Raw genomic sequence first — 23,706 nt, forward strand, 5'->3', positions numbered from 1 at the left:
TGGTTTGCACAGAAGTCTTATAACAAAATGCCATTTGGGTTCAGATCAGGCAGGCCGTTCCTCCCAGTCACGCCCCTCCAGGTCTCTTTGTCATTGCCCACGTGAGCATTGAAATGTCCCTGCAGGATGGTGAAGTCACTGGATGGCGCGCCCTCGAGATTTCCTCCCAGCGACTCCCAAAAGGGTAATTTGAACTGTCATTTGGCACATAAGTGCAAACAACAGTCAGGACAATGAGCTCCCAATGAAGCAACAACATTTGGCCTGTTCATTCAGGCAACACAAATGTCTCCATCCAAGCTCATGTTGTGCCTTGTTATCCTCTCAGTCCATCAGGTGGAGATGGATTCAGGGGTGGAGTCTGACCAGCTGCTCTGCAAAACCACAGTTCCCCTGCCTGAAGATGCTAAAGTGGAATGGATGGAAAAAAACAACAGGAGGGTCCACGTGTATCAGAACGGCTCTGACCAGCCTGAAGAACAGGACCAGTTTTACAGAGGCCGAACGAAGATGAACGAAGACCTGCTGAAAACTGGAGACCTCAGTCTGACCCTGAAATACCCCACAGATGGAGACACAAACACCTACACCTGCACCATCTACAGCAGGGAGGGAAACGTCCTGCTGAAGAGACAAATGGAGCTGAAAGTCAAAGGTCAGTGCTGTAGATACAGGTCAATTGTAGTTTGGATCAAATCAATAGTTTTGTTAGTTGAGTCCAAATCAGTCTAAATGTATAAATACCAAGAGTTTTAAAGCTGCTGAGATCATTCAAACACTTTGATCCATCATTTGGATGGTGTCAAAGGTCAGGGTGGAGCAGCCATAAATCTGAGGCTTTTATTGTGAAGTCCAACAGTAATGAGAGTGAAAATGATGTTTCCTGATCCAGAGGAGCCCATGGGGTCTTTGTGGCTGGATGCAAAGGTTTGTAGGTCTCCTTTTAAAGAGAAGCAGCTTGAAGCTCCAGAGGAGCTGTCTGCAGAAGAAGAAGCTGAGGCTGCTGGAGGACAGACAGGAAAAGGAAATCAGCTTTATAGGAATTCACAAACTCAGGAAATCACACTGAAATAATAAACTCAGCTGTAGATTGATGTTTTTCTTTGATTAAAATAGATTTATGGTCTATATACATAAAAAATAATGAAATTACAGGTGCTTCTCCCGTTGTGCAGATATAGAAGTATACAGAAACAGATTAGAATACAGTGTTCTAGCCAGCGGTTTAACGCCCGGTGCTGTGCCATGCTGAGGTTGTCTTGCACCGGGCTGGGAATTTCTCCGGTTCCCTGATCTATCATTACAATTATCAAGTGGGCCCACACCCCGCACAACTCCATGCATCGTATTTTCACAGCATCGTAACCAGACTAGAGGGATCCGCACTCCCGATCATCATCAAGTCACATGGTCCAGTCAGATTCAGGTGCCTTCAATGACCCATAAGACCAACCATTAATACAGACTGTTCTGTAATAAGTCACTGAATTAGCAAGCTGGCATGGCATTTAGCATGCCAGTGTGTGTTGCCTCCCCAACACACACACACACACACACACACACACACACACACACACACACACACACACACACACACACACACACACACACACACACACACACACACACTCAAAACATGCTGGGCTGAATTTTCTTTCTGGCTAGAAGTCTGGAAAAGGATAAATAAGATAAACACTTGATACTCATCTGTTTAAGTTATATTTACACAGCTAAGGATGAATATCACAGTAAATAAATACACTTATGAAAACTATAAGGATATGGATTTATATGATATTTATATGATATGGGTGGGAGGGATTGTTGAGAATGGCTGTGGACCTTCTCAGGCATGTGGAGCCAGCAATCTCCTTCAGGGAGGTCAAAGGGCAGCCGACAATTTTCTGGGCTGTTTATGATCCTGTGGAGAGCATGTCTGTCTGCAGCTGACCTCCCAGCATAGCTTTAATCATAATTCACTCATGAACAGTTTTCTGCAGCGTTCCTCTCAGTGTTTTTTGCAGCTCCATTCTTGTTTTTGATGGAATCATTATTGATCTATATAAGCTGTTTCTGCCTGAAGGAGGCACCACTCCATCACTTCATTCTGTGCACAAGAGTCACATGATGCTGTCACATGATGCTCCAATCAGACTTTGTACAGCTCATGTTGTGTTTGTTGTCCTCTCAGTCTCTGAGGTGGAGGTGGAGGAGGGGGCGGAGTCTGTCCAGCTGCCCTTCAAAACCTCAGAAAACCTGCCTGAAGATGCTAAAGTGGTGTGCTGGGACAGCTCATACAGGACAGTCTATATTTATCAGTACGGCTCTGACCACCCTGATGAACAGGACCAGTTCTACAGAGACAGAGTGAAGATGAATGAAGACCTGCTGAAAACTGGAGACCTCAGTTGGACCCTGAAACACCCTACAGAGAGAGACAGTGGGGCATACAGATGTGGAGTCTGGAATCATGGATACATCATCAGATATAAAACAGTGCTGCTGAAAGTCACAGGTTTGTGTGTGTGTGTGTGTGTGTGTGTGTGTGTGTGTGTGTGTGTGTGTGTGTGTGTGTGTGTGTGTGTGTGTGTGTCTGACTGTCTTGTGTCTCCTCTGCAGGGAGAGCTCAGGTCCAGGATCAAACAGGGATCATCAGGAACAGAAGCAGCTCCATTGATCCGACTCCTCTGATGGCTGATCAATCAGTTTGATCTGTTTGTTCTTTGATTACTGATCGGTACTGTTGTAGTAGCTTTTTGATGGTCTCGGTCTTGTCATGGACTCGGACCTTGCGGACTTGGGATTTTATTTCAAGACCAGTCGAGACCACAGCTCTGGAAATATCACTAAATTGCCAGAATATTTTCCAATTTATTTGTTAACATCTTTGCTTTTATTGGATGCAAATCGTACTGATTCAAATCCAACAAAGATTGCGCTCCTCTGTCTCTCAAAGGAGCGCACCTCGCAGACTCCGCCCCGGCTAGGTCGCTGCTATTATCGCTGCTTACACCTGTATCATTTCACCGCAGTTTGCAATCTACCACAGAGCACGGACAGTTTCATTCACAATGTGTACGTTTCACATTCACTATGGTCATGCGTATGCTGCATAAATCGAAATAACAACCGGCATGAACACGAAGAGAAGTAAGAGGGAAAATGAAGATCAAAGGAAAATTTCAGGCTTCAGATTCAACAAAAAAATCCCAGCATGAAAGGTAAATACCAACCTTCATGTATGTTGATACACAAACTAAAAATTTAATGCAAGTTTTAGGGCTGCAACGATTCTTGGAGTAACGCAATTTGATTATTAAAAATCCCCGACACAAATTTGTTGCTTTGAAGTTTCGTTTCAACTCTGCAGCTCAGGTGTCTCTGTGTAAGCGGAGCATTTCCTCCACATTAGTTCTCCATCGCTGTAACTGATTTCCGTCATTTAGAAAAAAAACAAACAAAAAAAGACCCTTTAACACGAGTGGATCGCTGAGATGTTTTTCCACGCCCCCACTTCTCTGTGCTGTGAGTGCGCGTGTTTGAATGTGTGCGCGTGTGTTGTGCAGAGGATGTCAGCTGTTATTTTTTCTGTATGTCAGCTGTAACCACCAGAACAGACCTATAACCACAGTGTACTGGGGAAAGGGGGGCTGCCATTAGCACTAGCAGCCCCCCACCCCCTTCAGTACAGAGGGGATCCGTCAAAATGTATTTTTTTATCTTTAGTCCCTGATTAGTGACTAAAAATAGAGCTGCAGCAGAAACGTAATTTGGAGGATGCCTGTGAATAAAAAGCATTACAGCATTGAGCTCATACAGCCCCCAGTTTTTCAACAAAAACACAGCAGCAGCTGTTTTACCGCAGTCTGTCTGCACACCCGCAGCAAGCGCAAAGAGGTGGAGCTGTTACTGAGAGGGTGAGCTCAGGTGGAGTGAAAGGAGCTCTTGTTCCTGTAACCACCTTAAAACCTTTACTGGGAAACAGCTGGAGGTCCTTCTTCAACCACCTGATCAGCAGCATGAAGAAAAGAGAACTTTGTAGCTGCTCCATACACCCTGTTTGTTTCACACAGAGAAACATCTGCAGTACGGAAGTTAAAATATGCTGATGAATTGTTAAAATGAAAAATTATTTCTTATCCAATTACTTGATTAATTGACAGAGTAATCAACTGAATACTTGATCACTAAAATAATTGATAGTTGCAGCCCTACTTGTATGCAGAAAGCCATAGTCAAACATTCGTTTTCAGCACCAGTAGAGCTATGAGAGGCCTTCAATAATAAAATTACTACAGTTCCCAGCAAGATGATGTCACTTCCTATTGTTGCATTAAAAACTGATATTCAAATGTAGGAAATGCTTTTAGCAGCTGATTGTTAAAAATCTGGATCATGTTTTTGTTGTGTATGTTTTTTATGTGATTTCTGCAAACACATTATTGGAAGGAGACGTCACTCTGGGACACATTAAATGCTTGATATATAAATGTAACTTTTCTGGATTATATGCAAAAATTATCATTCTATCGATCTAATAAGTCCTGATTTAGAGTTCTGCATTGATCCTTTGTGTATAACTGAAAATCCTCTCTGAACCTAACCTGACATGCACCTCGAGAAATCAGATCAGATTAAAATGGTTAAACTGGAAACATTAAAGCAGTTTTTCTATAAATCTCATTTCTCATTTTTATCCAGTAATGGCAGAAATAATTAAACATTTTTGGAGCATGAGACATTTTAATTAAAGAATGCAGATCGTGTCAGGAAAATGAATCCACTGAGTCCCTGTGGACCCCACACTGTAGTGGGCAGCACCATTTTCTGTGTTTGTAGCTGTAAGTAAAGTAAAGTAAAATTTTATTTATATAGCACCTCTCAAGACACAAATCACAAAGTGCTTCACAACAGTAGAACAAAAGTGGGGGGCGGGGGGGGCACCTAACCAAACTCAAGTCTAAAAAGATGAGTTTTTAGCTGCTTTTTAAAAGACACCATTGAATCCACAGCTGTCAAGCACAAAGGGAGAGAGTTTGAGATTCAGGGAGCTACTGCAGCAAAAGCTCTGACTCCTTTAGTTTTCAGCCTTGTGTGATGTAAGACCAGTAGGCCCTGATCACATGACCTCAGAGACCTGGTGGGGATGTATGGATGTAAAAGTTCACTGATGTAAGCTGGTGCTTGTGCATTAAGAGCTTTATAAGTCAGGACCAGAATCTTAAAGTTAATTTAATGGGGAGCCAGTGCAGCTGGATCAGTAACAGTGTGACATGAGAGTACCTGGAAGAACAACCTGAACAACCTGGAGACACTCCAGGGAGTTTTTACCATGACGAGTAAAGCAGGACTGCCTGTGCAGTGGGCTGTGTTGGTGGAGGGCCCTGCAGTCATGCACCACCCCAGAGTGTGAATCAGCTTTTTATGAGTTCAAACAAGCAATTTGAATGAAGTGTTTGAAATTACACACAAAACCTCAGAATGTCCTTATCTCGCTGAGAAAAGCCCGAAAAACGCACAAAACCTGCTCTCCTTCAAGGAGAGTGCTGAAAGAGGCAGAGAAACAGTTCAAATTCAAGCACCTTTTTCAGGATTTTCCAGCACATTAACACTGGGATACATATTTATACAAATACATACATGCTCAAAATTATTTCACATTTTATAATCACATTAAAAGGATGGCATTATGCAATAAGTCACTTGATAAAAAACAATAACTACTGATAGTTAATTTGGAAACTTCTCCAGATTTTGAGCAAATCTGGTTTAAAACAGCTCTGATGTTGCTGCCGCGGTGTAACTCGGTCTAACACAGTAACCTGAACCTTCCATCAAAGTGACCAATCACATTAGGCTCCACAGGCACTGCCCAGGAGGTCAAAAGTCAGAGCGTAGAATTCAGTTCTGTGGGCGGAAAGTTTCCTCACGAATACGTGAACCTGCAGCAATACGGGCGCACGGCAGACACTTGTGTGCATGATACTTCTTTGTGTGCGCAGCTGCTGAGCTCTACGCACGCGAGTTGTTGAATTTACTTGCGAGGAAGGAACACCTGCGCTCGCGAAATCACATTATTTGTTGGATCAGGGACACATCTAAATCCTGCAGGACACCGGCCCTCAAGGCCTGGAGTTGCCCACCCCTGGTCTACAGTGTTAGTGATGTCCTCCCCTGCGTCCCACAGGCTGACGGACCACAAGAAGAGTCGGATGGCTGGAATGAAACGATTGCGGTAGAAATAATTAGACGCGTGATACAACCACCTGTGATGATCGTAGTCCGGTCGGGTGTCTTGACATCCGCCACACCATATCTCTGCATGGTAGCTCTGCAGGACTTTAGATAATAGGCGTAGTGTGGCGAGCTTAAAGGCCTTTATGCTCCGTCAGCTCCTCATCAGGTAATTGTTGAGATGCAGGAGGTGGAGAAGAAGAAGTGGAGTTAGGCGAGGTCTGTACATGTGGTGGGGATGAGACACACGAACCCTCATTGCATGTATCAATGTCTGAAAAAAAGGGAACATCGGATTTATTATTATTTGTTTATGTAACCAAACATTTGTTGTAATACGCACAGACACACCATTTTTATTTTCTAGCAGTCTGACTGATTTTCGGGCTACACGTGTGAGAATGCCTAGAAGTCTTCCTAGCATGTGTAATATCATCAAAACAAAGACATTTTCTAATATACTCAAAATCTGAGCTGTCCACTGAATAAAAAGATTAACCTCTCAAATCTTTCCTTCTGGCTAGAAAAAACACACATCATTACTTTCACACCAGTAAATTGTATACACCTATCCACTATGGGTTTGCATTCTAATTTAAACTCAGTCTCTCAGCATCTCTTATTGTGCTCCGGTACATTGGGTTGCTCATCTGGTGGCGTACTTATGAAATCGGCGTTGGCTGCAAAAGAGCTGGAGGCTGACAAGTTGGGAAGCGGGTCGATGGCTGTCACAGCTCCTGTCTGAGTTTCAAAGGTCGGTGAAGATGCAGCAGTGATGGTGGCTGAAGAAATAAGCGTAGGCCATTTCCTTATGTCCCATCACACCTAAAACCACAACCCACTAGGACGAGACATGGCTGAGCATGTGCACGAGGACACCCACAACCAGCGCTCACGTAATGGGTGCTGATGCAGCATGTGCGGATGGTGGCTGGTACTGATGTTGCAGCAGGTGGGGGTAGTATTGGTCTGAAGTGCATCACATTACTACTTGCATCTTCAATGGACAGACACTCACAGAGAGGCATGGGAGGAAGAGGACGAGGACCACAGAGAAAACAACCATGTCCTCGTCCACAGGATGACCATGAGGGAAGCAGGATGAAGGGTCCAATCCAATCTGAGCAGATTCTCTGTGGCAGCATCATCAGGACATTCACTGTTCATGCTGTACACACAGTGTGCCACACTGCAGGTACTGTGATGTTCATTACAGTGCAGTGTCCACTGGCAGTATACCTTCATGCCCTCCCCTTTCCCAGGATTGACCAATGACCACATGCAGGTGGCAGGAGCTCCCTTTTCATGCATCATATGGGAGTCTCTGGGCAGTGAGGTGGTGATGTCACCCTCTGTGCAGCCATTGGTAACTGGGAGGGTCCTCCGCCATCATGCTAACTTGGGGCCATACAACACCGGACACCTCCTCACATTCCTGGGGGGTCTAGAGGATCACATAGCTGCATGTGAACAGCTGGATCAGCAGGCAGTGCCTCCTGTATACGTCATAGTTTGGGACAATGTGAACTCTCACTGTGCCGTCCAGATACGTGAGTGGTTCACCAACAACCAGCGCTACATGAACGGGTTCATCCACCTTACAGCCCCCTCCTCAGTCATGCAGAGGGGTTTTCTCTGCGTGGAGGTGGAAGGTGTTTTCTTCCTACACCAGGGAGAAAATACTGGAGGCGATGAAACAGGCATGTGACGATGTTACTGCAGAGTCCTGTCAAGGCTGGATTCAGCACAGAGGGGTTTCCCCCGTTGGATGTGACGTGGATGAGGTCCTCTGGCCAGACCACATACAAACATGATGGTGCAGACTGAATCTGTTGTAGACTGCTGTGCTTTTCATTTGTTTTGGTTTTTATTTCTTTTTTGTCTACATTCAGCACCATCATGTCTCTCTGTAGCAGTGTTTCACTGTCCACACCTGGAAAAAACACTTCCTGTTGACTACATGTCCTGGATGCTGCTGTGTCTTACATTATTTGATGTAGTGTGTAACAGACGGTCTCTGTGAATGGATTTATTACTTGTTGTGTGTGATCTGACCACAGTGTTTGGTTTTGCACACAGATCACTGATTTTTGCAGTGATGGTTTGATTTTGACAGGAAAGTCTGGGATTTGGGGGAATTAGCTGGAGTTTTTGGATTTGTGTTTAAGGTTTTGGGAAAATAATAAATGTGAGTTAGCAGTTCATAAATACTGTAATATGCATCTACAATGGACAGACACATACAGAGAGAAGGAAGAATATGTGTGAGAGGTGGTGGATGAGGAGGAAGAGGATGACCGAGAACGTCATCACGATGACATCATGATCGGATAACGTTTCCTCAGTCTATCAGGAAAGAGACACACTTTTCTTACGGTCACTTCTAAAGCATAGCCACTTAAATAATTTTTAGCTAGTGGACAATGAAGAGAGACAGGAAATTGAAATTAAAACTACTTTTAATGAAGTCCGATTTCACAGGGTAGTGGGAACCCTGAGTGTCCGGGATATTTTTCTGCTGCAGCCTAATAGAAAGCAACTTTCTAATGTCCTCATGTTCCTCAGCTGTCAGTGTTCTTTCTGGGCCCATGTAGCCTTGTTTCTCCTGTAAATAAGCTCAATCAGACGAGAGGACACCAATATGCAATGCAGGTTAAAAATAATCTTATTTTATTGTCACAAGTTGTGGATTTCTCACGCTTCCCGTATCTGTGGCGTTCCAAAGGGGAATTCAGGAAGCAGCTATTAATACCTAACAGGCTGTCAGTCACATCATGTCCTTCTTGTGACACTAATGAACCAAAACAAATCTGCAGCTGTTCTTGTCCTTTATTTTGATTTTCATTATTTGAATGTTGTTTTGAGTGTCGCACACTAGGGGGCGGTAAGAGGTGACAGTTTATATGGGTTAGGGAATAATGACGGTCCGGTGTGCTGCTGGCTGGAGAGAAGCACACAGTTTTATGACTGTCACATGTGGCCAGCATCTTTTAGTTGCATGCAAGTTGTTTGTGTCGAGCTATTAAGTCCTCATTTGTTATGGACACTAATATGAAATAGATGAGATGACCTTCACTGCATGGATGTCATGGATGGCGCTCATTTTTTAACCCACTGAGAAGAGTTAACCAAGCAATCACACAGCATAGCAGCCCCTCAGTACTGGCCTGTAAAGTGGTGGATCCAGTCACTACAGCTGTTTTAGAAAAAGATCTTTTTACTCTGCTTCAAGGAGCCAGACTTACTGCACACTCTAAAGTGCTCATCAGCAGCAGTTCTCCAGCTTTCTGAAGGTCTTTCAGAGTTCTTCTGTGGACTTCGGCTGCTTCATCACTCACTTTCATCCAGTTCTTTCTGTCTCTCACACACACAGACACACACAAACACTTTGACCTTTGACCTCAGTCATACCTGCCTCTTCAGATTCAGTCTGTTAGTTCAGCTTCTTCTCACATGACAGCCAAAACATTCAGAGCTATTTAAGTGAACTGAACCTTTAACTGTGCTCACATGTGGTAACCATGTTTGTTGAGCGTGTGGAAATCCAGCAGAGATCAGCTCTGAGGAGGTTCATGCTCCTCACAGTGTGACTGCTGAGTGCTCCAGTTCCACACAAAGCTCAGCTTTTGAGCTCAAGGCCGGTCACATGAGGATCATTTACAGCAGCTCACTGTGTGTGAGCATTACTTCATATACAGCAGATACACAATAACACATGCAGGAAGCTTCATTCTGTTTGTGTGTGTCAGTGTTTATAGGACTAGGTTGGTGATTGAAGCTTGAGCCTGTCACACACTCCTGTAATTTCAGGCTGTCTCCCTGTGGTCACAGTAAACACATCATGGTAAATGGACTAGTTCACATACAGCACGTTTACATTCACCCAAGCACTTCCATATCTATCTAAGTGCTTTTATTGTCTAACATTCATACTCCAACCCTTGCATCGGAGAGCAACTTGGGCAACTTAAGCATACTTTGGCAAGCAGCCTGGAGCAGCCAGGAATTGAACTGCCAACCTTCCAGTTAATAGGTGACCTACTCTACCTCCAGAGCTACAGCCACCCAAGGGTACACACTCCTGTTTGTCCTCAGTGTGTCTGCAGCACCTCTGCAGCTCTGTTGTCTCCAAAGGGACAACGATCATCTTCTTCAGGTCAGTTTCCTCACACTGACTGAGAGGACCTGCAGCTGCTCAGAGGCTTCAGTCTGCAGTCAGCAGTGATGTTAGAGTGTGGATGGAGCTGTCAGTGGACTGTTGTGATGGTGGATTGTGCCTCAGAAGCTGTTCAGTCCATCTAAACACTGGAGGTGGGGGTGCAACAATAAACAGATATACCTATACAGTATATTAGAATTTATTGGGTGCAATACAAATATTTGAACTTGAATGTGTACTGCACTGCATGTATGCAAAATGACCACACTGTACACAGTGGAGCGATTTGTCATCTGAATAATCGGTCTTGTGCTACAATGTGATTTCCAGTATTTGACAAAAAATGATTGCCGGTATTGTTGAAAATGAATTGCTGACCTATAATCTGTCAAGAATATCTTAATTGTTATCTCTCACGAATGATATCAGATCATTTTGAGTCATAAAGAACATTCCTGCAATCAGTTTCTGGCAACACCAGCCTCCAGTGTTTACAGATTAAATGGTGCAGTACTGGCCTTTCGTAGGGAGCGATGAGAGGGTGTGGACCATGGAGGCACTGTTCCCTCCATCTGAGAGGATAAAATGTCCTACAGGAGGGCAGCAGGACTGCTGTGCAGTGGGCTGTGGTGGGGGAGGATCCTGGGGTCATGCACTGACCCAGAGTGTGAATCAGCTTTTTGTGAGTTCAGACAAACGAGCCTGTTTTCAGCTTTGTGACATTTTCCACCCAAACTGTGCACACAGAGCAGCTAGAAGATCAAATGAATGATGGAAAAGTTTAGTTTTCTTTAATCAGTGAACCAGCAGAGAGACAATCTGAATGCAATCTTTATTAAGGCTTGTAAGTCAGAGCAGTCACAGGTAAACAACAACAAGGCTCAGCATGGCACTTCTGCTTAACAAGCTGTATGCTCTATAAAGAGGAAGTTCCTTCCTCCATGAACGAGTACATGATCAAATGAATGTATCCATACAATAATCCAAATAAGGACTTGTTTACAGCTTTCTAAGCCTTAGCTCTGCGTGACTTCTCCTTTCGAGTCAACAACAGGTCAATCAGACTGTAAAGAGTGTTAGTTTGAATAAAACATGATGAAATAACTGTGTTTCTGCAGGAGTTGGCTGAATGAGTGAGGCTGTGAGAGACAGACAGTCAGCCAGGTTCATTCATTCATGCTGGTACAGTTTGGGCATCGTTACAGACAACAGTAACCACAGAGTTATGAATTAAAGATGACTTTTGCTTCCAATCTCTTGCCCATGCGTTCAACGTCCTGATGGAAGGTAACATATACACGTAGACGCCACATTGGGCGGGTCGGCCTGTTGCTGTGATACGTCAGTGTGTCCCCCATATTGGATGATCTGCAAACTAATCCAAGTCACTGGACTGAACTGCATAAAGTGCCTTTTGTCTCATTCACACATTCAAATATGCACTAATATATACTGGGAAACTGACAGACGCCAAAAATAACGTAACTTTCTCTGATAATTATAAATGTTCAATAATCCACGTATGTTAGGGTGCAGCATCAAACCAGCGTCTGTATTTCTAATGTTTTTATGAGTGTTTACAGCTGCTGATGTTTGTAACTCTGTTACTGTGATGATAAATGTCTACAACAACCAGATCCTGACATGGAGATATAACATCTGCAGGTTTATGAATGTAAAAGCATTTTTATCACTTTAAGTATTGTTAATGACAATTTTTAAGACAAAAAAATAAACAAAGTTAACAAATTAAAATAAGAAACAGCAACAGACACTGATCTACTTCATTACAGTGACACTGTTTACTAAAATTATAGATCCTGGTTTTACTGCATACAATAAAATTTTATGATTGAAAAGTAAAACAAAACTGCAGCCAGTTCCAACCTTTGTAAAGTGCTTAATAGATTAAATGCATTATTATTATTACACAAACAAAAGGGGCCAAGGAGTACAAATACAAAAACACACTGATGAGCAGACAGCAGCAGACAAACAATTAGTCTTTGTTTGTATCCGAGTAGTTTGTTGAACAAATAATGTGCTTCAGTGAAATTATTAAGTGTCCCCTTTGCACAAAATCACCCCCTGTCACAGTTAAACAAGCACCCCTAACACAACACACACATTCATCAATCTTTATTTGTAAACTGAACGTGATATCATATTAGGTCATAATTTGTGCCTCTCAAAGAATGCAAAGATGCTTCAGAACAAAAGGTATTTTCTGCAAAACTAAGGTGTATCATTGAGGGGTGTTTGTGTAAACCTTTTTACTATTCTTTTATTTATAATAATACACTTGCGCTCTTTTATTTTGAAACTTTATTTCTGGTTTTTCTATATGCTGCACTTTGAAAATGAAGTAGGCAGGCTGTAGTCACACTGTGCTGAACTTTGTCTTGGTGAGTTTTAATGCAGAAAAGTATTCTAAACATGTAATTGCACTTTCCAGAAGCTAATCTGAAATATCTGTTATGTTAAGTTGATGGGTGCATGAGCTAGAGAGACCGTGTGGCTGTCCATTGCAGTGTCCTTATCAATACCTCATCTTGGTGAGCGAAGACCGTGTGCTTGCTGAAGAAAGCATGCTAGCGTCATGCTAAAATTAGCAGTGTGCTAGTGCTAAATCGTGGGTAGATTTCTTTCGGTTTAAAAGCCCTGAAAATGTTATTTCTGTTAAGATATGGTTTTACCAAATAAGAATTAAGTTCACAATAATATAAGGAAGCACTTTACATTTTTTTGTTGCACTAATTTCTTTAGTTGGATGTAATGTTTGTTGATGGTAAATGTATCTTTTTATGGGTTACCAGGAGAAAGTTACTGAACAAACGTAATGATGAACCCAGTAGCTCAGAGAGGGTTTTACTGACACACAGGAAGACTATAAAGGAGAATATTGGAGCTAAAAAGACTACATGCTCCTTGGTAAAGTGATAAATTAATTGTATTTCACGTCCCGATTTGAAAAGCTTAAAGAATTATTTAAGAATCAATTATTTAATTGATTAAAAAATACTAATCATAATTTCACAATTAAAAAGAATTTCATGTATTTGGTTTACATGGTTGGAAATAACTTCATGACTGCAAACAGACTGTTAGCAATTGGCAGTTTTCAATTATTTTTCTTTTCAAAATAAAGCGACTGAAGCTGAATCTTTGATTTAATTGAAGTAATTAAAAACAAGTCTGAAGGGATGTGAAACAGTCTTAAATCAAAGCTTATCTGTACTTTACTTGAGTATTTATTTTTCTGACTACTTTTTACTTTTACTCCCTACATTTTTACACAAGTATCTGTACTTTCTACTTCTTACATTTTCAAACAGACTCGATACTTTTAACATCTGAGAAAAGCTTTTATTCACAATAATTTGGTTGAACAGCAGCAGATTAGAATCAAGTAGAACAACCAAATGAATACGAACACATTCAGTGACAATACGAAACAGTTTGTGTTTCATTCAGTGGTCTTAGTCAGGTACGGCTTAACGAGCTGCACACAGAAACATGTTCCTGTAGCAGAGAATCTACAGCACATGCTGGAAATAAAAGACACAGTAAAAACGTGGCACTTCTATCTGATTTGAAACTGAAACTCTGAACACAACCTGATCCTGATCAAGTTGTGTGTTCAACATAAGTTACCATGGAGGTAAATAGATATACACTTCTATGACAGAAAACTTGGAGTTTAAGCTCATCACAACTCACTAATCCATAAATCTCACTTCATACTGTACAGCCCTCAGCTGATAGAAGAGTTGGATCAGTGGAGCGGCTTTTGTTCCAGATGTCCTCTGTTTGATCCTGGACCTGAACTCTCCCTGCAGAGGAAGCACAAGATAGTCACTCACAAACAAACAAACAAACAAACAAACAAATGAACAAACAAACAAACCTTTGACTTTGAGCAGCACTGTTTTCCCTCTCCAGATCATTCCATAGACGACACATCTGTATTCTCCACTGTCTCTCTCTGTGGGCTGTTTCAGGGTCAGACTGAGGTCTCCAGTTCTCAGCAGGTCTTCATTCATCGTTGTTTGGTCTCTGTAATCCTGGTGCTGTTTGTCAGGCTGGTCAGAGTCTTTCTTAGATACATGGACTGTCTTCTTTAGGTTATAGCGTACCCACTGCACTTCAGCATCTTCAGGCAGGTTTTCTGTGGTTTTGAAGGGCAGCTGGACAGACTCCGCCCCCTCCTCCACCTTCACCTGACAGTCTGAGAGGACAACAAACACAACATGAGCTGTACAAAGTGTGATTGGTGCTCACAGAGCAGCATCATGTGACTGATGCAATGGAGTGGTGCCTACTTCAGGCAGAAACAGCTCATGGAGATCAATAATGATTCCAGCAAAAACAGTGGAGCTGCAAACAAGGCCGAGAGGAACGCTGCAGGAAAATGTTCATGTGTGAATTCATAACTTCTTGGATTTATTGGAGCACTACAATCAGAGCTGCTTCTATTTCTTAAAGTCTACAAGTGCATTCAGCTCTGACACTATCACACCATGAAGGAGACGTGGAAACTCATCAGATCAGGACCAAACACAAACACACTGAGTTTTGACTTCATCAGCAGCTGCAGGTAAACTGCAACAACACTGTGACTCAGACAGTTTCTCTCATACTGCAGGGCTTCCTTCCTGCTGTCAGTCACGTATGGATCAACAGGTTGTGGATAGAAAGCAGATTTCTTCAGCAGAGGATCCATATCACATGAAGCATGTGGTTACTGTTGGCCATAACAATACACACACACACACACACACACACACACGCACACACACACACACACACACACACACACACACACACACACACACACACACACGCATGCACATAGAGCTTGAGCTTTTATTTTGAGTGTATAGTTTAGACCAATTTCAATATAAAATCAGTGATTCTCTCCTGTGGTTGTGCTGTTAGGAGAAGGGTGACGGGACAGCTACACACGTGTGTGTGTGTGTGTGTGTGTGTGTGTGTGTGTGTGTGTGTGTGTGTGTGTGTGTGTGTGTGTGTGTGTGTGTGTGTGATCTGGGAAAAGCTTTGCGGGTCTTCGTAGTTTTTGGATTGAATCTCATTTTTGCTCGTAATAAGATGAGGTGGTGTCAGCAAATCACCTGAACCAGTCAGGTGATTCAGTTCAGGAATGAAGCTGGTGCTGCTTCGGACGTCATATGTCATGTCATTTTTTTCGCCCTGAAGCTTCAAAGCAGTTGTTCTATGGAGCTTTAAGCCCAGGGTTTGAGACACGTATCGAAGCTTCAGTTTCACACTCTCATCACTGCTTTCAAGTGCACAGCAACAAACTGTTTGAACTGATCCAACTTTATTAACAGAGACAAAGATGTTTATCATCTGCTGTTTGTAACATCTGTAATGAGCACATGAACTGTATTAATACACTGTGAGTGAACTGAGAGCTACTGAAACAGTTGAACCTCTTCACTTATTGATGTGGATCTGTAAATGAAACTACAGACTGAGCTGCACAAATATAACATCTCTGCGGAGACAAACTGAGCTCGGACATCAGCAACTAAACCAGATATTTTAAAGGACTAGATGTTGCAGTCCCTAATGATTCAGCTCTGTTTATGAGTGGGTTGTGAATAGACCTCTGAGTTGGGTTGAGCTTGATGATGACCACTTACTGATGTTTACTCCAGCATGACACATCAATTGTGTACCCCAGCCTCATTGGGTGTTTCTGCCATTTATCACAGTACACCCCCAGCTGGGGCAGACCCACCACGAGTTCATCAGACCAGGGTTTGTGTCATCTGGGGTGGTCCTTTACCTCCCCGTGCTGTCTCCTTTCTTCTCAGCCACAGCCAGAGACTGCTTGTCTCCACAACTGTGGCCAGTTCTCTAATGGTCTTCCTCTGGCTCTGACTGCTGATTCTGACTTGCTTTAGAAGCCTTGCTGTGGAGCTACCAACAAAGCCCCTCCACTGGGCACATCTTCACCCTCCAGCCCTGTTCCTCTGCTCCAGCTGCCAAGCTGGCATAATGCAGCTTTGCCTTTTTGTGTGCTTCATCGATGGTATCTCCCCACGGGACCATCAGCTCAATGATGACAACAGCGGAAGGACCAGAGAACCTAATCTGGGTATAGGCTGGTAACAGCAATTCGTAAAGGGAAGGTGAATTTCTGGGTTAGGTCGACATGCATTTCCCAGTCTCTAGTGGCATCCAGTGGCCCTGTGTTTGAAGGTGAGGCATTGGTCTGCTGCTTGTCCCCTTCCCCGATGAAGGCTGTCTGTGGAAAGATAGGCTATGCAGCTGGTAGAGTCAGACTGACAGTAAAACCCACCAGGATGTGTTTGAGGGTTCTGACAGGACAACTAAGTGCAACATGATGACATCATCAACAGGTCTGATGGTCACATGACCTCCCTGTCCCCTCCTCCTAGTCTCAGATTGTGTGTCAGTTTGTTCCTGATGTGTTCCTGACTCGTTCTTTGGTAACTAGTCACAGCGTCCTGTAAAGAGCTGCAGACATGTTGATGAAGAGCAGAAGAACAGACACACTGAGCCTCCACAGTCTCACACACATCAGCACAGAAACCATGAAGATCTCATGTGTCTGCTCTGAACATCTGAAGCTCTCCACCACATGACTGAGCACAACTCAAGGAGGAACATTTACTGAAGCTGCTGCAACACTTCCTGTCAGCACATGTTTCCATGGCAGCCTGCTGTTTACCACCACAGAAGAAGAACAGCTGTGTGTCAGATCAGTGCAGTGAAGCACACACACTGTTTAGTAAAGTCATGTTGTGGAGCTGTTTCACTGATCAGTGACTGAGTCTGAAGGAGGAAGTTTCTCTTCAGCTCTCTGTATCAGCTGTTTGAACTCTGAACTCTTTCAGCTTCTGGAACAAGTTTGTGTGAGAGACAGACCCCAGAGGACACTTGCTAACCATCGGCATTATGGGTAATGTAGGAGGAGAGACTCACCTGGCATGAAATGGTGCCTAAAATGAAATAAAAGACCTCCAGAAACCAAAAGAAGAAGAACCAGGAGAACCAGGAGAGCTATGGCCCAGGAGGGAAATGGTTCTGTAGAGAAGCATAAGAAACAACACCATGACTTTTAAACTCTGACCCAAATCTGAAGACTGACCTCTGTCCATTAGCTACTTCTCTGACCTTTGACCTGCAGCACTACTTTGTGTCTCAGGATGTCTTTGTCCCTGTAGATGGTGCAGATGTATCCTCCTGTGTCTCTCTGTGTGGGCTGTTTTAGGGTCAGACTGAGGTCTCCAGTTCCCAGTAGGTCATTGTTCATCTTCGTTCGCTCTCTGTAAAGATCATCTTGCTTCTTAAGGTGGTCACTTCTATTAGAATACACATGGACCACCATGAGTTCTCTGTCAGAGCGAGTCCACTCCACCCTGGTGTCCTTGGGCAGGTCAGGTGTTGTTTTGCAGGGCAGGATGACAGACTCTGAGCCTTCCTCCACCTTCACCTCCACCTGCTGGTCTGAGAGGACAAGAAACCACAATATGGTTCGCGTCCCGGCCCGGTGCTGATTTGCCCGCGTGTCTTCCCCTGTATCTTTCCCCCATTTCCTGTCTCTCTCCGCTGTCAGAAAAAGCCACTGTGGCCAAAAATGGAAAAAAAAAAAAAACACAATATGAGCTGTGGAAGCAGCAGCAGTCACACTGAAGGTAACTGGAGCCCAGCTGAGGATCAACATTCCTGACCTCTGACCCTGTCCTGTAATCAGATATGATAATATTTGATGGATCTTTTGGATCGAATGGTTGTCATGGTCCTGGGCCTTTTGCCCAGCATTTTGTGTCTTGTTCTCTTAGGTCTGTTTTGTACTTCTGTCATTCCTCTTGTCTTGCATGTTTTATTCCCAGTGTTGTGATAAGTTTGCATGTCTGTTCTTGTGCTTACTTATTTCCTGTTATACTTTGTCAGGCTTTGTCTTTTATGCTCAGTGTTTAGTTTTACTTTTTGGTTCTGTCTATTGTGATTACTTGCACCTGTGCTCCCCACCTGTTGCCTGTTCCCTTGTTAATCCCTGTGTATATACTGTCTGTTTTGCCCTGGTCCTTTGTTGTCAGTGTTACCAGGCTGTGTGTCTCCCTGCTCCATTGTTTTGTGCTTAGTTCTGGCACCTGTCCAGCCTCAGTGTGTAGCTGTTCACGGTTTTCTGTCATGCTTCAATAAAGCCACATTTGGATTTCAGTTCTGTCTGAGGCCTTCATTTTGGGTCCACTTTGCCTGCCACACAGCTCCCCATGACAAAACAGCATGACCATTATATGGACCATTACAAGCAGACTCAGACTTGCATGAGCGGCAGTGGGCAGCTCTTCGTTTTGCGAGCGAGACGTTTGGATGGAATCTGTGGCTCGTCCCGGTTCCTGGGACACCTTCTCAGGGGCACACCGTGGGTGGTCCTGGTTGGGGAAAGGGACCTTGGAGTCATCGCTCACCCATGGGAGCCGATGAACTACAACGAGACTCTAGCGGCAGTTCTCACGACCTCCCCTTTCCAGGGGGAGCTAGGCATTCACTGCTGGTGCTCCACGCACAGACCGGAACCATCTGCCAGGCCCTTGTCTGCTGATGGTAGCCCTACTGTCTTTTCCCACACTGAGTACTCTGCTTCCTTGTTTAAATTCCCATTCCATTTGTGGAGCACCACAGACTAAATGCTTTATGTAGTTTTTCTGATTCAATGGACAATAAGACTGCAAACTGTTTTTGAGCCAGCCTCCACGAATGATTTTTCTAACCATGTTTAAATAACACACGCCTAAATAATACACTCTTCAAGTGCCAATGTAGAGCCAGAAAATCATGTCACCTCTTGTCTAGGTTTTAAACCTGAAATTTCAGATGTTTCATGGTCTATTTTCTCACCAGAGAAAACTAAGACTGTTAATGATGCTGTTGAGTTGGACTACTTTAAAATGGGCCAAAATACCAGCTACAGTGTGTGCAAAGCTGGTGAAGACTTACAGGAAATGTTTGACCTCTGTCATTGCCAACAAAGGCTTTGTTACAAAGTATTGAGTTGAACTTTTGTTATTGAACAAATACTTATTTTCCACCATGATTAAGAAATTCTTTAAAAATCCTACAGTGTGATTTCCTGGATTTTGTTTTTCTCATTTTGCCTCTCATACTTCAAGTGTACCTATGATGGGAATCACAGACCTCTCATCTTTCTATGTCGGAGAACTTGCACAATCAGCGGCTGACTAAATACTTTTTTGTCCCACTGTATCTACTGATTGGATGGGGGGATGATGGGAAAAAGAGAGAAAAGAGAGCACAGAGAAAAACACAAGCTATAGATGAGAGAATAAAAGCAGGAACAAAAAAGACACAACGTAAAGAGTCATTTTTAAATCTCATTTAAAAACAAATTTTTATTCCCTGACCTTTGACCCAGTGTGAGACTTTGACTGAAATCTTAAGAAAAAAATTTTTTTAATACTTCTTTATTTCTTTTTTTAAATTTAACTCTTACACCTTTGTTTTTTTTCGGTATCTCTTTGCCTTTTGGCCTTTCTTGTTTTTTTTTCCATTTGTTATTGTATAGCATTTTGGTCAGCCCTGTTGTTTTTAAAAGTGCTTTATAAATAAAGGGAAATGGTATAGTAATAAAAACAGTTAATCGCATCCAGCAGTGGTTCATAAAAACATGGGGAGTGAAAAGAGCTCATGCATCATGGGAAGCCCAGCAGCCTGAGCCCGCAACATAACTCAGGAATGGTTCAGGGACATCTGATCCATTTATTGTATCACCATGCCATTACATGAGACACACTATAAGTCACATCTCATACTGATACTGACATGGACATATAAGACAGTGGTTCCTAACCTGAAACTAAATGAATGAAACTTCTGTTTCCAGGGTTCTAGCCAGCGGTTGATCGCCCGGCACTGCGCCAAGCTGAGGTCGTCTTGCCCCCGGGCTGAGAATTTCAGCAGTTTGCTTTTGGAACTCTTCTATCGCTGCAATTAGCAAGTGGGTGTGCATCCTGCACATTCCACCCCGTTGCCGATAACAGACTAATTTTTTTTTTCTCTGGGTGGATCACTGCACTATGGTATTATTTAATCGCAATTGGCAATCGACCACCAGACATGGCCTGTTTTGTTCACAATGTGCACATGCCATCTCGTGACAGTCCTGTTCACGTTTGATTTTGCAGGGCAAAATAAGTACCAGCGTGAAACCGAGGGGGAAGTAGAGGAAAACAGGAGCTCAAAGGACAATTTTGGACTTCCTATTAAATACAAAATCCCAGGAACTTGTCTTGTTTCTTGTCTTCGTAGACTCACAAGGATAACTTACTGGTGTGTTACTTAAGGAATGTTTATTAACAATAGATGCAGATAAACATGTACAATATTTTCAGAGCATCATAACACAGGTTTAGAGGGGTCCACACTCCCTATTGTAATCAAATCACATGGTCCAATCAGATTCAGGTGCTTTCAATGGACCCGTGGGACCAACCATTATTAGAGAATATTACATACATAATATCTAACTGTTCACCGTCACTGAATTAGCAAGCTGGCAGGGCATTTAGCAAGCTAATGCTAATCAGCCCCCCAAACAGATGCACACTGGGCTGAATTTTTTTTCTGGCTAGACTCCTGGCTTCTATTTCTAAAAGCTCTGGATCTGTCCTGAGTTAGGAGAGTTTGCTGAATCTGAGTTTGTGTAACATCAACACACTTTGTGCTGTTGCTCTGTGGCAGCTTCTTTTAGGCACAGTCAGTTACATGTGTTACTGTGTGTACAGAGGTCAAATGTTCTGAATCTGATCCTCCTCATTTAGGAAATACTTCAGAAGTGGAAGCAGGAAGATCCCAGTTTCTCCTGCTTTGATGTTTCCATTGTGGTTTTCATCAGGTATGTTAACACAGATTAGGTTTAACCTCTGACCTTTGTCTACAGTACTGACTTTTCAACTGTAAATACAGCAGGTGTTGGGGTTTGTTGCTGACCTTTGACCTGCAGCTGGATGTCTGTCAGTCTCTTTTCTCGTCTTCCATCACTGATGGAGCAGGTGTAGCTGCCGCTGTCAGTCAGCTGTGGTTTCCTCAGAGTGAGGCTGAAGTCTCCAGAGTCCAGAGCATCAGACCTCACTGATGTGCGTCTCCTGTAACGCTGGTTTTGTCCTCTAAGATCATCTCCTCCTTCTCGGAGCAGGTGGACAGATTTGGGATCCAGATCACTGCGAGTCCACATCACTGTGGGCTCCTCAGGTATAAAACCTGAGAACTGACAGGGCAGCAGGACAGACTCCGCCCCCTCATTCACCTCCACCAGCACAGCCAGGGCATGCTGGGAAACTGTGAGGACACACAAACAGAAACACAGTCATGTTTAAACTGAGTGAAAGGCTGCACTCTGTTAGACAGCTTAAAGTATTCTTTAAGCTGTCTAACAGAGTGAAAGGCTGCACTCTGTTAGACAGCTTAAAGAATACTTTGATGAGTATTCTGTCCTTCAATGAGTTTCCATCTTCAAAGCTACACAAACTTTTCCAATAAAAGAAAGGTGTAACTTTTCTTGGCTTTATTAAAATCAAATTACCTGATGCAATATAATTGTGTCACTAAAATATCTTCACAATTATAACACAAAAATAGTACTATGCACACAAATTGTGAATTTCTATTGTGCTTCTGGTACAAGAACAACCATTTCTGGAGGAGGTCTCAGATAAACTTTACAACACCATCACTGCTTTGTTTCAGCTCTGCTGACTTTGTGTCACTGCTAAGAGATATCGTCCCCTTAGAATTATAAGGTTCTATCTGACATTTTTGACGAAGTTGACTTATTGTCATATTCTTAATCAATAATATGTAAGAGATTTTTTTTTAAATTATATACAACTTTGGCCATTTTACTCACAAAACAAAAAGGTTCTATCTGCAAAATCAAGCTTTAACTTGGTATTATAAGGTTCTATTATTTAATATCTCAAAACGGGTCAGAATGCAGATAGTGTCACGGCTGGGTGCAGGCAAGGCAGGGAGGACTCCAGTGCAGGACATGGCGAGAGCAAGGTTAGAGAGACGATTTATTGATTATAATTTCAATAAATACAAAACAGCAAACTAGGAACTAGACACTCAAAATCTAGAGGAAAAACTGACGAGGACCCAAACACTGAACTAAACAACACTGAGACATAAATACACAGATGGAACAAGGGGGAGTGGAAAACAGCTGAGCACAACAGGTGAAAAGAATAAGACTAATAACACAGGAAGTAAAACATAACAGAAAACACAGGGAACACTGGACTACCAAAATAAACCAGGAAATACTAAACATAACAGATGCAGACCTAACACCGAAAACTTGACAAAGGCAATATTACAAAATGAAACAACAAAGGAAACCAAACCACACACTCAAACAAAAAACAGAGAAACCAAAAAAAAAACACCAAGAAAACAGCCTGAAAAGTACAACAAAAGAAAGCTACACAAAAGAACTCAAAACGTCATAACAGATAGAAACTTATAATTCTAAGGGGACGATATGTTAGCAATACAAGCCATTTCTGTGTTTGGGTATCTGTGCCATTTGTCTTCTCATCTATTTTCTTTTACTCTAGAAGACGACTCACTTTTCTAAAAACCTTTGTGTGCTACATTTCATGGAAGTATCTGAATGACGTGGTGCAATGTGGTGTTCTTCAGGGATAATTAGTGGATGTTATTCTTCTTGTCAGACTTACTAGTACCCTTAATTCCTATAGTATGCTCTGTAATAAAATGTTATGGTCAGCAGTATCAAAGCTGCACTGAGGTCCAACAGGACAAGCACAGAGATGAGTCCACTGTCAGAGGCTGTAAGAAGATCATTTGTAACCTTCACTAATGCTGTTTCTGTACTGTGATGAATTCTGAAACCTGACTGAAGCTCTTCAAATAAACCGTTCCTCTGCAGATGATCAGTTAGCTGTTTTACAACTACTCTTTCAAGAATCTTTGAGAGAAAAGGAAGGTTGGAGATTGGCCTATAATTAGCTAAGACAGCTGGGTCAGTGATGGCTTTTTAAGTAGAGGTTTAATTACAGCCACCTTGAAGGCCTGTGGTACACAGTGTTAATTTTGTTGATGAGATATTTTCGTCATAGTTTTCATCGACGAACCTTTTTTTCATGACGATAACGAGACGATAACTAAATAAAAACTACCTAAAATGACGAAAACGATAATTAAATTAATTGACACTTTCGTCAACGAATGAAAACGAGACAAAAATGCTTGGCGGGGACGAAATCCAATCA

The 23,706-nt window shown here is 42.7% G+C and overlaps 1 protein-coding gene across 1 annotated transcript; it reads right to left on the minus strand.

The window, feature by feature from the left end:
* Positions 1-14,131: 14,131 nt before the first annotated feature.
* Positions 14,132-21,743, minus strand: LOC115777959 (uncharacterized; the record flags this gene model as incomplete). Its single annotated transcript, XM_030725984.1, has 5 exons — positions 14,132-14,226; positions 14,301-14,621; positions 17,369-17,470; positions 17,561-17,893; positions 21,401-21,743. Coding segments are annotated over 5 exons (1,194 nt in total), but the record flags the coding sequence as incomplete, so codon positions are not given.
* Positions 21,744-23,706: the final 1,963 nt, after the last annotated feature.

The sequence above is a fragment of the Archocentrus centrarchus genome, unplaced genomic scaffold (genome assembly GCF_007364275.1).
Source record: "Archocentrus centrarchus isolate MPI-CPG fArcCen1 unplaced genomic scaffold, fArcCen1 scaffold_89_ctg1, whole genome shotgun sequence".
Classification (NCBI taxonomy): Eukaryota; Metazoa; Chordata; class Actinopteri; order Cichliformes; family Cichlidae; genus Archocentrus; species Archocentrus centrarchus.